At 37.1% G+C, this 15,922-nt stretch overlaps 1 protein-coding gene across 1 annotated transcript; it reads left to right on the top strand.

Annotated features, from left to right (window-relative positions):
* The first annotated feature begins 8,958 nt into the window (after positions 1-8,958).
* LOC121415171 (chondroitin sulfate synthase 1-like) lies at positions 8,959-11,945 on the top strand. Its single transcript, XM_041608317.1, has one exon. The coding sequence runs from the start codon at positions 8,982-8,984 to the stop codon at positions 10,581-10,583; it is 1,602 nt and encodes a 533-aa protein (XP_041464251.1). The 5' UTR covers positions 8,959-8,981; the 3' UTR covers positions 10,584-11,945.
* Positions 11,946-15,922: the final 3,977 nt, after the last annotated feature.

Genomic DNA, 15,922 nt, shown 5'->3' on the forward strand with positions numbered 1-15,922 from the left:
AGACTGCCTCGAAGTTCGTCAGTTCCAGGTATTCTCTGATCGTGAAATTTACCCCGATCAGAAAATACCAGGTGTTTTGGTAATGTGAAAGCAAACTACGCGTAATCTCCCCGAAAGAAAATACCCGCTAAATAGTAGGTACTTGGCGAAATTACGAGAACTTTCGCGGGGATTTTTCCAAGGTCGCAGGTATTTTGGCGATGTGAAAGCAAATTACGGGAACTTTTAGCCCAGCGTGTCGTTGGGCGCGGCGGCGTGGGTGGCTGCTGGGCTAGTGAATTTGAATCTCGCGCCTTGCCTGCTTATCAGACCATACTACATGCTAGTAACTTCGGGAACTAATCCCGAGGGATACGTTTCGGGGCGTTATGAATTTTTAGCCAAAAAAAGTTCTTGTAATTTAACGGGGATTCTTGTGATCGAGGCGGTTTGAAACCACCCACTGAGTGGCTTATCAGTGCACTCATGGGTCTAGGTACTCATCAGGTCCATGGTATAGTGTAGACAAATAGTGGGTGTAATACAACTTGCAAAGTAATGCAAAGGTTTGCAATGCTTACCTTAGCATGATTTCCAAACTGGAATGAGTACCACAACTGCCCCCTCCCCGTTTATACCAGTGCCGAGGATATACCTATTCATGTAGTTCCATTTAGAGGATATTTCTCTTCAATAAAGAAACTCTAAAGTAGATCTGAGGGAAGATCCACTGTCACATCATGAAACTGAACAAAACTAAAACTTGGAAGGGGAAAGGGCATATAGAAGTAGGACGACAGGTCCCATCAAGTTCGAACGCAAGCCATTGCAACGATCCTTTATCCACCCCCACCATCTGGTTTATGGCAGGAAGGTTTATTTTCGTTGGCTGTGAAAACTGTCGTAGCATATCTAGTTTATAGCTGTCCGGCCAGCAGGGCGGGAACGAACGGAGAAGGTCAGTTCTCTTCAGACTCTTATCTTGTCTTGTCTGTTATAATCATCATCTTCATGTGTACACATCTAAGAAGGTTTCACACTGCATTTTAGTATCGTTTCAATTGTCCATTTAAAAAAATAAAAGGCACAAGTAAAAACGATGAGGAAATGCTCAATGATGTTGCATCAATATCAGCTGTAAAACCACAATATGGCTGCTGTGTTGTCCCCAATTAATCATTTCACATCAAAAGGTATTTCCACTTCATTACTTCAATTTTATATAACAATAGATTAATTTTGTAATTGAAAAGCACACCTATTGTGCTAATGATTATAGGGTTTGAAGCTCTGTTGCACAGCATGAAAAGTTGCATATTCATAAAGCACATAAGTTTAGACCCCTTGACCTAGCTCTTTGAAAGGGTCTTGGTATTATTAACCATTTGTTAATCGGTACCAATACTGAATGCGCTTTTTCAATATACATATATCGACAGAAATGATGCAGTCTGCAATATGAATTAATGTTTATTTTATATTCCAATGATATGGGGAGGGGGTGTAGGGGTCTCTAAACTCTAGAGCATTTGGTGTAAAGTTATGCATATCTTTATGGGTGATTTTGATAGTGATTGATTTGAATAAAGTTCAAAATGAGATGCTGAAGTTTTTTTTTTCATTTCATTACACTGACTTTAATCCCTTATGCATCTGAAATGAATTACCTGGCACAGCAATTCTTTCTTCTTGTTTTATAGAAAGGAGAAACAATTTCATTTTATCTTCTTGTTTGTGAAACCACCCCCATTCTTCATGACTTTATGATTGATCTATTTTAGGTTTTGTGACACTGCCCCCATTCTTCATGAATTAATGAATGATAACAATAAAGCACTAAATGAGCTGCTGAAAGGTTTTATTTGTTGTTTTTACTCCTTGTAAGAAAGTGACTGCAACAATAAATCTGAATTTGATTCAGTTCAATTATACAATAATTCACATCTTTGTATTTGTCATTTATTAAACCACCCCAATTCATTACCATTGAAGTAAACATGAATTATCAGGGGAGCATTCCATGATATGTCTTTTAGGACGCTCTATCTGACATGTCCATTTTTATCCGACAGTTACCATAGAAACAGTGCTTCTCAACCAATTACAACCAAGGAAAGATGCCAGATCCGAAAACTTGTCCAAGAAAACGTTGATGAAACACTCCCGAGTTCTGGAGATCTCTTTAAAATGTATTCGGGGCCTCACATTATTTTTAATGAAATCTGATTTCATAGTCTGTCACTCTATAGCCATTTTATAACCAGCATTGACCCCATGCCTTGTAGATGGATGCGGTAAGGTAGTTTCTGGAAGTGGTGAATTAACATTGTATGTTTCCAAGAAATAATGATGACTGTTCATTCCCTTAGCTGAGGTAACTCTTTGCTGGTATAATTTCCCTTTTGTGAGGTTGTGACATGCAATTTTGCTATATCAGCTGAAGCTTTAATATGAAAGAAAGCAGTTGCAGCAAAAAAATTCTTTCATGAGAAAGTCTTTTAAATCACGGTTAATTGTAACCATTTTAGATTTGGTACATTCATGTAAACTTATCTTTGTGAAATCGTGAAATCTCACCTCAAAATCACCTCAAATCAGATAATTCTGATGATCACCAACATTGAAAAACATTTGTGGGACAGTGTATTAATATTGCTTCAAAAAATACCAGACATTTGATAGACTTATTTTGCTAATTTCTCAGCAATTACATATTTTCTTCCAGAGCCATTTGGCAAATTTTTTTGATACATACAAACATTTGGGTAATAGTTTTATTTGAATCTGTTTGAACCTATTTTGGTGTTAATCTTTGACATTTCTTTAATTCAAAGCATGCTGGTGGATTAGGTTTTATGAACACGGAGTGCACTCCATCAGTTTTGAAATTTCTCAGTTTGACTTATTTCGATAGATTGATTCTACCTTTAAATATGATGTCAACATTAAGATTCACTATTGAGGGGAAAGGTATTGTAAAAATGAATCTTCAAAGACAAAGTGAAAAAAAAATCTCATCAGATTTAAAATGAGGTGTGATTTTTATTTTGTACATTGTATAGGCCTATGTGCAGACCTATATGTAGAATATTTGCTGTCGTTTAGTTAGTGTATAGGATTATTATTTCATTATGACATGTTGGTGTATCAGTCCCTTTGCTATGAAATTGAACACGAGTATGATATTAGGAGGAGATGGTTGTCATAGCAACAAGATAATCATTCTCCTGAGTTTTTGAGTGATGCAGATTCTGACCTTCATGATTCAATCTATAGATTTTAAGTATTCATCCTGTAACCTCATAAAAATTGATATTTCTGAATTTTCAGTGATTGTCTATTTGTCAAACATTAATGACAATATTGCATAGGTCTGTACATTGAGAATATTGTTGCCTTAAATCGTTCATCAACTTGACCCCCACAAACTCAACATCTCAATCACCATCCTATTGCTGTGCAATTAATTTCAGCTGCTGGATGCTGTGTATCAATTTCTCTTTGTATTATTTCTTTGTCTCTTCTACCTGTAAGTTTTAAGAAAAAAAAACTTTGGTCTCAATATCTGAATTATTGTCAGATAAGAATAAATGATTACACATATTGATAAAACTCTTGTGTGAATGTCCAATCAGATCTCTTCTTTTAATGGATGATGTTCGAATGTCTTGACTTTTAAAATGAGCATAATACATGTATACTGCCCTGCTCACTCATGCATAATAAAATGGAATATTGATTTTAAAATGTATGAATGCAAGAAACTGGTTATTCATATGACAATTAATTTAAAAAAAATGATTGGGGTTCCTGATTTTGTTGCTTTATCATATCTTTTTGTATCAAATTATTTGTCAAAACATGGAATAACACAAAATTCATTGACATAATCTAGTTTCTCATATCCTAATCTACATGAGGATGAGTCCTTTATACATAAGATTTATGATATAACTTACAGATGGCGCCTAATCCAATCTTATGGTCAAATGTGCATTTCAACAAAATCTATAGTTGAAAAAAAATGAACAATATCAGCCACATTACTTTTCTAAGATATAAATGTTAGAATGATAATCTTGTGTAATTCACTTCATTGAATTTACCAAAATATCAGACTGGCTTTTCACTCTGAAATAGGGTGCTGCTAAACTTGTCATCATAAATGTGATATCAATCTTTCCTTCATTACCATTCTTGCCATGTAGGCGAAGGTCATAAGCTCATCCCCCTAATATCCTGTGAAATTTCACTCGAAAGTGCTCTCAATTTAACTTGTCTGAGGGTGAAGTAACTCTTATGATGTATTTATGAGTATGGTGAATGAATTCTAAGGCACCATGACTTAATACTGCTGATTTAATTCACTTTGATCATCTGTTAAGAAATATGAATTTTGAATTCATGAAAACTCTGAACTTTAGACTGCCATTTTCGTAATTGCAACTGAGCTCCTAAAACTTCACAATTACATGATAATATCTATATTTTTATACAAGATTACCAGAAAAAAAATGAGGGTTAAACCCCTTTCAGCCCCCCCCCCCATACACATTTTACCACTCTATTCAAGTTTACTTCAAATCTAATCCAGAAACTACTTTTTGCAAAGTTCATGCAGTTTAAAAGTTCATCTCCATTTACAAAATGAAAGGTTTCAAAGTGTTCTAAATTTACTGCCTTTTGAACATCAATTTGGATGGTGTGAGAAAATTCACCATCCGCATTAACCAATTGATTTGATTTCCACAAGACTTGCATTCCATGAACTCAATCTCTTCTCCAGAGAGGTTTTCATAATGGGCACATTATGTGTATGATACTGTATGGAGGAGATGAGTACATGTATGTCTGCATTAGACTTTGACTCGATTTTAACTCGGACTTTGGTTCTTGAAATTGAGAGCTCTATTTTTTATGTCTTTAATTTTATCACCAACAAAGGAAAAATCCCTCAAACCTTCATCACTATGTTTTGTTATTTTTTCTGCTATTTTAGTAATAAACTTATTGTCAGGGTGAACTTTCCCCATAATGTTTCTCTGTGACTTTATTAAAATATTCAAAGGAATTAAATCAGTCATATTCGTCCCGTATGATGCCACAGAATGTGCAATGTTCCCTTCAGTCACATGACCTCGGTGTGACTCCATTTGAAAGTATTATTTTTTATGCAGATCGTCTCTGAAACTCAAAATTATATCAGTGATACATGTAGGTGTGTGGGCGTCGCGATCTAGTGGTTACGACTCACGTCTTTCACTCAGAGGGATGCGGGTTCGAATCCCAGCCATGGCATAGTTTTCCTTCAGCAAGAAATCTACCCACATTGTGCTGCACTCGACCCAGGTGAGGTGAATGGGTACCCATAAGGATTAATTCCTTGAATGCGCCAATCGCCTTTAGCAGCTGGAGCTACATGTATTGCTGGGGTAATATATATGGTTCACAATTAAATCAGCAACTAAATTGGCACCTCATAGATGCAGTATTCTATTATTATTATTATTATTATTATGAGGCCTTTTCTAAAACTGTACCACTTGAAGTAGTTTACATGTATGCCTGGTAATAATTAATGAATAAAATGCACATCAGCATTGTGTTTTGGCAGCGTTTGTTGATGGCATGGTCATTTCACTCAAAATGATATGTCATTTCACAATGTTATAAATGTCAGAGCCCAGTTAATTACTTAGGTGTTGCACCCACGTATGCAGTATGTAGGCCTTGGTTATTAATCGTTGACCGAGCGATTAGTTTATACATGCCTCATAATGGGGCTTGACCAGGAAGATTGTAAACAACCTGATGAATATGAACTAGGTCTCTTGATTTTCATCGTCAATACGAGGACAGAAGACGCACTCACACTTCACCTCATCAGAAAAAAAGGCCAGGGTGGTGTTTCATAAAGCTGTTTGTAAAGTTATGCACAACTGAAACCTGTTCTTTGGTGCTAAATCAGTTACATAGGGAGATCATTTAGCACAAGAAATGGTCACCAGTCGTGCGTAAAGTCATTCGTAACTTACGAACAGCTTTATGAAACGGGCCCCAGGCATATTGCTGGTGCGAAAAAAAATATATACCATTTATGAGACACCAATTATCTAGATGCCTGTTCAAATTTCCATTTTGCACTCTACATGCATATTACCCTAGCTTTAGCTTCAGCTGCTAAAGGCATTTGATGAAATTAATTCACCTGGTTGTATTGCAGTACAATGTGGGTAAATTTCTTGCTGTCAAAGAAAAACTGGCCATGGCTCGGATTCGAACCCATGTCCCTCTTATTGGAAGACGAGAGTGGTAACCACTGGACCATGACTCCACCAGACGAATAAATAAAAAAAAAGAGAGATTTTTCAATATTGTAAAAAAATTTATAGATAACCCAGCGTTATCAAAGGCAACTAATAGTTGCAAGATATAAGCATTTTACAGTATAATTATGGGGAAAAAATTCGTAGAACTTTGGGGGGGGAACAAGTAAAATCTGGATATTTGCTACATGGGACTTTTGAAAGTCCTGATGCATGACATGCTAATAGATTTTAAGAAGTATTAGTTCATCCAGTTCATTCAAGTGAGAATGCACAAAATAAGCATTTTTTGTGGACATGAAAAGTTCTTGGGATGTAGATTGTAATGTTTTTTTGACCGGGAAGATGTAAATACAGCCGATGATGATGATTACAGAGCAGCACAGTGCAGAGATGCAAAACCATATAAAAGAGATACCAATTATTGATCCAATTAGTGCTGCATTGGCGAAGCCTTGAGAGTAAAATGATTCCTCAAGCTTCAAGTTCAATCAAGTTGAGTTGCCTTTATTTTCGTTTGCTCGTGTATTATTCCAGCTACCTGTAATGGAAAGGTCAGAGCGTGCAAGTGCAACTAATGATAGGCCTATATTGTACATAGCTTCATTGTCAACATATCATGGAGTTAGTATATCCGTCCATGGTCATACATTGTTTGGTGGCACAACAAGCATGGAAATCGGTTATAACCTCTGAAGAAGATAAACTCTTAATTAAATATCTCTCATCGACATTGTGAACTTTCGCATTCATTGTTTTCCGGGGTTTAATTAAGAGTTACATGTTATTGTAGAAATGTCTCTTGGGACAACTACTATCACTCATCTGACAGTCTTGGTTGATGTGTTATCGACCTTACAAGATAAACAAAGAGTTTTAAGAAGGCACATTAGATACTGCTAGGATCTCCAATTCTCCATGCGCAAACCACTTTCTGTTTAATATTGGCATAAAAGCAGGCACTGTTTTTCATTTATTATTGTGATTCCGACATGAGCTTCAAAATGTTAGTCTTTCTATTTAGGTACGAACATGTTTCTTTGGTTCCATTGTGCAGTGTAAGTCTGAACTTTGTCAATCATTTCCATGGCAACTGATGTATTTCTCAGGTTTTCTTGGGTACCTGACCTGAGATGAACTCTGGTTTAACATTTCCAAAGTGGTACGATTTCTCAGGAGTATCGAGGCCCAGCGCCGGTGCGTGGTATGCCCCTTATGCAGATGACTCATTACATGTAGTTCCTTGCCTTTGGTGGGATGTCTCTGGAATTGAAACTTTGTGTCTAGGTTTGCTTCACAAATATTCCCTTTATGAAAGATTTTCATGGTGTTGGCATATATTATGCATTGTTCAAATTCGTATTCTCTTATTTTACCAAAAAAAACAAAGCTAAATGCTTGGTACATTGTATATGATACTTGCACACATGTAAAGTTTCTTTTAAAAAGGATAGGCCTTTGTGCTTGAAGTTTGAGTTTATACCTAATTTGCTCTTCATGATTTTTTCATAGTTAATTTACCTGTGTGTTATCACTGAAAAAAAACTGCCTCCAGACAGTCATCAATAAAAAGGGAAAATGACTTATGGCAGGACGGAAGTGTTTAAGCGTTGGCTGCTCCGTAGCCATTGTTCGTAATCTCGCCAGATAACACGTATCGTTAACTTTTCGCAAAACAGCTTTGGACTCATAGACTAGTTTGCACCCTCTACCTATTAGTGGGTAAAGAAAGATTGCTCCAAAGAACAATCATTTCAAGCTGAAGTATCTACAGTAGTTCTTTAAAAAAGAAGCTCATCAATGATAAAATAAAAGAACACCCTAAATACCGATGACCTTCCGACTGTCCAACAAATATTGATTTCTTATTGATAGTAGGAGTAGAAACACTGCAGAATCCTCGATGAATGCATGATCAGTCATGATTAGATGCCATATAAACACTTCACTTCATCCCTCCCTCAGGATCATCTCATCTATCATCTTTCTTGACCTTCAGGGATGCAGGGATCATCTTATGTTCTCTCTCTCACACACACAAGTCATTATGTTCATACACATGCAATCTTAACATTAGTTCAGTCGGGTTCCATGTTGCCGGCTACTAAAACATAGATCCTAAGTTTTTTCCATGAAATTTTTTTTTTTTTTCGGATACTCATCACTTTGGAAAAGATACGTGGCCTCAGTTTTTTCCACAAGGGGCGAAGTAAAGATAAAGATTGATTATGATAGATGGCATTTAGGTGAACTTCATATCTTACATCACCATCAAGTACAAGGCGATGGGGTTGTGCATCTTTTCTTTTGCTCCAGCCAAGTCAGCTTTAATCTTAAGCAAAGTGGTATTGTGTATCTTTAAATCAAGAAAATGTATCTGATTATTGTTCCATGTACAACTGCTCGCAAACCAAGCAGAAAGAATAAATAAATTTGACTGCCTTGGCATATTTTATTGAGTTGAACTGTAACAAAGATTTTTTTTTGAAATGTATTTATCAGTTTTTGACTTCAGGAGTCAACTTTATTGAAGTGAAAATTACTACAGTTTGAATGTGCATGTATAGTTTATTTCACTCAAATAGTTTATTAGGCCTATTTATTCTATGTATCTTTTGATCCTCAATTTTATCTTTAAGTATTAATTGTGGACATTCTCATGTATTTTACCTACAGATGCAGACACTGTTCTATAACAACTACAGCGTTGGTGACACAGCATTCACCGGAGACCTGCAGAGATTGGAGGTCCACAATGCCATCACTATGCATCCCGTCAAACGGACACCGTACCTCTACCGTCTCCACAACTACCTCCAGTCTGTCAAGATCAACGATCTGCACATGAAGATCACTTCACAGTATCGAGAGATCCAGGAACTCAAGGAACTCCTTCACGAAGACGGTGAGGAATCAGTCACAGTCCTTGATCAGGACGCCCGGCGCTACGGGATGCCTATAAGTCTGAATCAGTACATCCCGGACAGCCACAGAGATGTCATTCCCTGGAATTATTTCTCGCGGTACGTCTACCACTGTCGCCATGATAGTCCACGTATGGGTCTCACCCAGTCAGTCAGGACTGCCCTCAAAGACATCGTGATGCAGGTCATGAAGTTGATCAATTCCAATTCGCAAAAAGTTGGCAGGACAATAGAGTACAAAGAAATCCTGTACGGTTACTCTCGTGTCACGCCGAATCGCGGAGCAGATTACATCTTAGATTTGTTATTGATTTACAAGAAGCATAGAGGAACGAGTCGCACGCTGTCTGTTCGAAGGCATGCCTATCTTCATCAGTCATTTGACAGAATAGAGTTCAAGGAGGAGGAGGATGGTTATGCAAGTAATGTACCTGCAACAGGTGGATTCCAGAGCTCACTAAGTATCTTTGGTCATAAGACAAACTCAGATCCGTCATCACAACTTGGTCGAAGCCCAGAGAGGATAAAGGCCACTATACACTTCATCATGCCTCTATCTGGTAGGCTAGAAATATTCCAGCGCTTTATGAAGAACTATGAGCGTGTGTGCTTAAAAACAAATGAAAATACAAAACTGCTAGTTATACTCTTTAAGAAAGCAATAGACGATCCTTCTGCAGATATCATTAGGACTGTGATGGATTACCAGAAAGTGTATCCTGGTAAGGAAATGAAGGTTATACAGGCGCAGGGAGATTTCAGTCGAGGTTTAGCCCTGGAGCTTGGAGCCGGGCAGTACGGACCGGATGCTCTCATGTTCTTTGTAGATGTAGACATGTACTTATCGCAGGGATTCCTCAACCGCTGTCGCATGAACACCGACCGTCGAAAATCCGTCTACTTCCCCGTGGTCTTCAGTCAGTACAGCCCGGACATCGTGTTCGGCTCGGAGGCACGCCAAGGTAGCCAGCTTGTCATCAACAATGATGCGGGTTACTTCCGTCACTTTGGCTTCGGTCTGGTGTGCCTGTACCACGGCGATATGAACGATGTTGGCGGGATGAACAACGCCATCGTTGGATGGGGGATGGAGGATGTGGACCTTTACGAGAAATTTGTGCAAAGCAACATGACAATATTCCGTGGACCCGACACGGGACTGGTCCACATATACCACCCTGTTATATGTGACCCTCGATTAGAGGCGAAGCAATACCAAATGTGCATAGGCTCCAGAGCGAGCACGTACGGGAGCAATATACAGCTCGCCAGAATCTTACAAGAAATGTCGCAGAATAAAAAAGGAGGGAAGAAAGCGGATAGTCATGAAGATGAAGATTACGATGGAAGGTAGCATTGACTGTAAGCATATAGCTATTGTAAAGCTTTGCCATGGTGATTTGCCTCAAAGATGAATTAGTTATATACCTGGGTAGTAGAGAGTAGATGTAGAACTCATGTGGACTGTCAATACTCTGTCGTAAGTGCAAGGCTCCAAGCCATAAGTACAGAAAGCAAAATAGGCCTACATGCCAGATAGTATCCCATGAGCTAGACATGGCATAACACAAGTCTAGGACATATGAGTTGGTAACTCATCGCATTGATTTAAATTAACCCTAGATTAAACTTGTCCCACATTTTTATGGAGTGCCAAATGCCATCTCATTTACCAAGTGCATGTTGTCCACAATATCCACAATATTTCAGTGAAAGAATCCATACCAATGAATTTTTTTGATGAAATGATCAATTTTAACAATAATAATGAGTACAGATCAACCTTTCATAGGGTGAATAATTTCTCAAGTCAAGGAATTTTTTCAGACCAGAAAATGGAAATAGTTTTTATATCTTCTAAGTCAAAATTTTCCATAAAGTCTTTAACAGATTTCTGTGGTCAAAAGAAGATTTGACTCTGACAGATTCACCTGTAGCCGTAAAATAATGAATTTAAATGAATTCTTTGGAAAACAATCTTTGTGATGATCGATTAGGAGAATGAAACGTATCCTTCCATAAGTAGAGGTGTGGATTAAGATCCCTTGTTTCATCTGGTCTAAAAGCCACCGCACACTTTGCGACTGGTTGCAATCCGATTTTGGAACAAATCGCATTTTGCTCATTTTCTGTAAAATGTGAATGGAACATATCATTTTATTTGAGGTTAAAATTGATTGAAAGAATACAAATATAACCATTTTGAAAGATTGCAAGCCTTTATTTTGGAGTAAAGGCCAAATTAAAGATCATTTCTTATGCCTATTCAAACTTTATTCATTTGTATTCCATCAAGGAGGCCGAATCACCATGGCAAAGCTGTTTAAAGTATATATTTATTATTATTGATGCTATTATGCCCAAAGTTAACTTTCAAAAAGACAATCATTCCTCTTGTTTGAAAGTAGAGTTCAAAATGTGAGAGGAAAATGCAACTCTGTGGTGCGGGGGAAAGTACCAAATTCATGTGTGTGTGTCTTTTAATGATTTATCTCTTTTATGTTGAAGGGGGCCTCCACCCTAATTATACCAAGTTGGTTTTGAAAGAAGCGGACAAATGAGGTGAAATGACAAGGAAAATTTTTGAGAATCTGGATTCTGCATAAATTCTTTTTAAAAAAGTGTAAGCCTTCAATCCAACAAATACATTATCGCAAAATTGTGATGTACTTGAAACTTCCTTCCCAATTTTTTTGTGACAACCTTAATGTTAATAGCAAAGTGTTCTATAGAATAAATGAAAAGGAAATATACTGGTATTTCACAGATTCACCTATTTCTGTTTCATTGAGAAAACAAATATTTCAGTTGCTTTGATACTTACATCTAAAACTTTCCTTGAGTCTTGTTATTTCTTTGTGTTGCTTGCTTTTAAAACCAACTTCATATTAGGGTGGATTTTCTCCCTTTTGTGTGTCATTTTTTTAAGCAATTGATTATGTTGTAAATGACTTCATGTAGTCCCATGTACTGCCAGCTGCTCAAATTGTTTTCAATTTTACAAATTATCAGATGTGTTTAATAGATCTCTTGCTTCTACTCTGTTTCTTGTTAACATGGATACAGGATTTCTGCACAAGATAAAGAAAACCTTAAAGATTTGAACTGTTGAGGTGTACCATTTTTAATTAAGAAAATATTTTAAACCTGGACCATTCTTTCCTTTGAAGAATGTCGCTCCTGTCACTCCTGAGTTAAGGTTATATCTTGAAACTATCTAGGTGGTTTCAGACCGCCTCGAAGTTCGCCAGTTCCAGGTATTCTCTGATCGGGAAATTTACCCCGATCAGAAAATACCAGGTATTTTGGTAATGTGAAAGCAAACTACGCGTAATATCCCCGAAAGAAAATACCCGCTAAATAGTAGGTACTTGGCGAAATTACGAGAACTTTCGTGGGGATTTTTCCAAGGTCGCAGGTATTTTGGCGATGTGAAAGCAAATTACGGGAACTTTTATCCCAGCGTGTCGTTGGGCGTGGCGGCGTGGGTGGCTGCTGGGCTAGTGATTTTGAATCTCCCGCCTTGCCTGCTTATCAGACCACACTGCGCATGCTCGTAACTTCGGGAACTAATCCCGAAGGATGTGTTTCGGGGCGGTGTGAATGCAGGAATAATTAACGGGTATTTTTTAGCCTTAAAAAGTTCTCGTAATTTAACGGGGATTCTTGTGATCGAGGCGGTTTGAAACCGCCTATTGTGGACAGAGGATAAGATGTGTAGGTAGGTACTTGCTCCACTTACATACAGGCCAAAACATTTCTGTATGGATTTTACCAAAAACTTGCATTGAGTATTTACGAAGACCGTTATTGCTTGCGCATTTTGTTTAAAAAAAACGTAATAGCCAATCAGAGTTTATGTTCGAAATTTTGCTGTTGATCATTATGTGACATTCCTCAGGTCATGTCAGGATACATGTATGCCTTTTGGTGCAACATGACGGCTTGTATCTCCACATCGGGTTGTGGCATCGGGTCAGGCAATCGCGGAGCCTGACCATTCGAGAATAGGGCCTCCTCAATTTGAAAAAAATTGTTGGGTCTAGTTTTCCCGATCATTTGATAAAAGAGCACCGTAAATTCCAAGGACGGGACAGGTTTACCCATTTTTTTTTTTTTTAAATTATAGCAAAATTACTGAATGGTCGGATAAACTGGACCTAACATCTTAGGAATTTAGGAGGCCCTATTCTCGAATTGTCGAATATATGCGATTGCCCAACCTGACACAACAACCCGATGTAGTGACACAAGCCGACATGACATAAATCATCAGGCATGACCTAGCAACAGGTTAATTTTTCCAAGATGGCAATTGATTAAAAAACTAGCAATGACCATTAATGGAGATGATTATTGCATGCACATTTTGTTTTAAAAAGTAATAGCCAATCGGACTTGATGTTTGAAGTTTTGCTAGTGATTAGATCATGTGCTAATTCTGGATCATGTTTTTAAGTGCAACATGGCATAAGTCATCAGATATCATGATCTAACTGGCTGCTGTCTTTATGTTGTAAACTTCATTTCCTGTTCAGCAGGTTCTTACAAAGGGGGTTTACTCTTTCATTTTGCCAAGTACAAGAAGGTATATACAGACCGACTCGATCACAGGAAAACCCATTTTATTACACCTACTTCTTCAAGCACCATCATATCCGTTTATACGGACCTTATTAAAGTAGACCAATTCGAGCGTGTGCTGTATTGCCTGGGCATCCCACAGCCTTTGCACCCAACTGCTCGCTTGCTTAGAGAACGTTCTTGTAATTTGCTTTCACACTGATATAATTCCTTTGGAAAGAGTCCCTGCAACAGTTCTTTTAATATTTGACAAGTACTTACTATTGAGTGGGTATTTCCTTTTGAGAACATTACAGATAATTTTCTTTCACACTGCCCAAAATCCCATTTTTTCCGATGGGGATGGATCAAGTTGTATTTTTTTCCTTGATCAGAGAAAATAAGATATTCTCACAATTTGAGGTGGTCTGAATCTGCGTACTTGAAGAACTTTAAGAAAGTTGAGGAAAACGAACACCTGTTAGAGTATCAAGTTGACTTTCAGGAGAGTGCCAGAATTCTTAAGTAATAACTTCTCAGACGGATTTCATAAAGGGGTGCTCTCAGACCTCACAAGTCACAAGTCGGTATGGATTTTTCAAAGGTAGAAGTGGTTTGGAGTCATTTGTCACAGCAATTTACGATCCATTGTAAAGTGCAAGTGATTCTGGTTGGTTGATCTTTAACAAAATGTGCATGCAACAATAATCTGGATTGCCAGTTGTCATTGTTCCATTACTTGTACCTTGGTCACATTTGTTCTACGGCGGCCGTACGGCAAGTCGAAAACAGCCGTTTTAACATTCGTTTGTACAAGCTACATATAGGTGGTTTTAGTAAAAATGAATAAAATGGCTGTTTTCGACTCGCTGTACGGCCGCCATAGAACAAATGTGACCAAGGTATTACTAACATTTTTGTGGTTCTAAACCCAGTTCACATTGGAAAATGAGAAAAAAGTGTCCAGAAATTATTTGAAAAGGGTCAATTGCAGACAATGAACGTTTTGTGAATGACCCATTCCTCCCAAGATCACATGATAATTATGTATACAAACATGAGTCAGTTAAAAATGATGTTATTGTGGAACTAATAAGTAATTCATTCAGTTGAACTTGAAATTTCATGGATATTATGTTTTTCTCCATTGGGAAGCTTTTAGAGATTGAAAAAAAAAACATTATTTCTTTAACATGGTTATTACAGAAAGAAAGCACTCATGTAATTTTCAACCCCCAAATATTTTTTTCTTTTAAGATATTCTCAAATCTCAATGTAGATGTAAACCTATTGATGGTTCTGCCAAATCATATCAGTGTTTCATATCAATGTTCTGAAAAAAAAATGTATTTTACAATTTATCAAAACTGCAAATTATGCTTTAAAGGAATTCCTTGCAAATCATGATTCATCGCTAAAAAATATCACTTTAACTAAACTTTAAACTATTATTAATCAAAGATTGCACTCCAAATGCCTTTATTTGTGGTTCATATGAACACTTTCTGAATGTCCTAAAGTTTACTCAATTTATTGATTTTCTCATTGAAAAACTGGTCCTATGTTTGGATTAATATCATGATCCAGAGCCCTCTGTCTTGTTTGCCTGTCAAAAACAAATTGTGCAACTCTAATAAACTTGTCTAACAACAGAGGGCAGTCTTCATCCAAAACTAAAATTCAAAACTTTTGAGCCTCAGGAGCTCCAACACATAAGTACTGTGTATTGACACATCCTATTTATATATATTTTTTTATTTTCATTTTTAATCATGTTTTAGTTTATGAATCGATTGGCTGTATCTGTGTTCTAATAAGACATGAATCCCCATTGTTACTTTGATGTTGTATGGACATGGATATTTTTGTACAAAAAAAAACAAGCAACTGGTTTGTTCATAAGAATATTTTATCTTGAAAGTTGTAAATAATCTATTTGAATTTTGTAAGATACACAAAATTATCTACGAAGGAAAACTGTATATCCAGATGGGGGCCGTAGGATAGATGAGATAGGGATAACAGAAATGGATGATTCTGTTTCTTTTGGAGAGAGAAAGAAGGTAGGAGAGATCCACATCATGAACAATAGATGATGTTCAGTGTATTATGCCCCAATTTAATCTCGGC

Source organism: Lytechinus variegatus, chromosome 5 (genome assembly GCF_018143015.1).
Source record: "Lytechinus variegatus isolate NC3 chromosome 5, Lvar_3.0, whole genome shotgun sequence".
Classification (NCBI taxonomy): Eukaryota; Metazoa; Echinodermata; class Echinoidea; order Temnopleuroida; family Toxopneustidae; genus Lytechinus; species Lytechinus variegatus.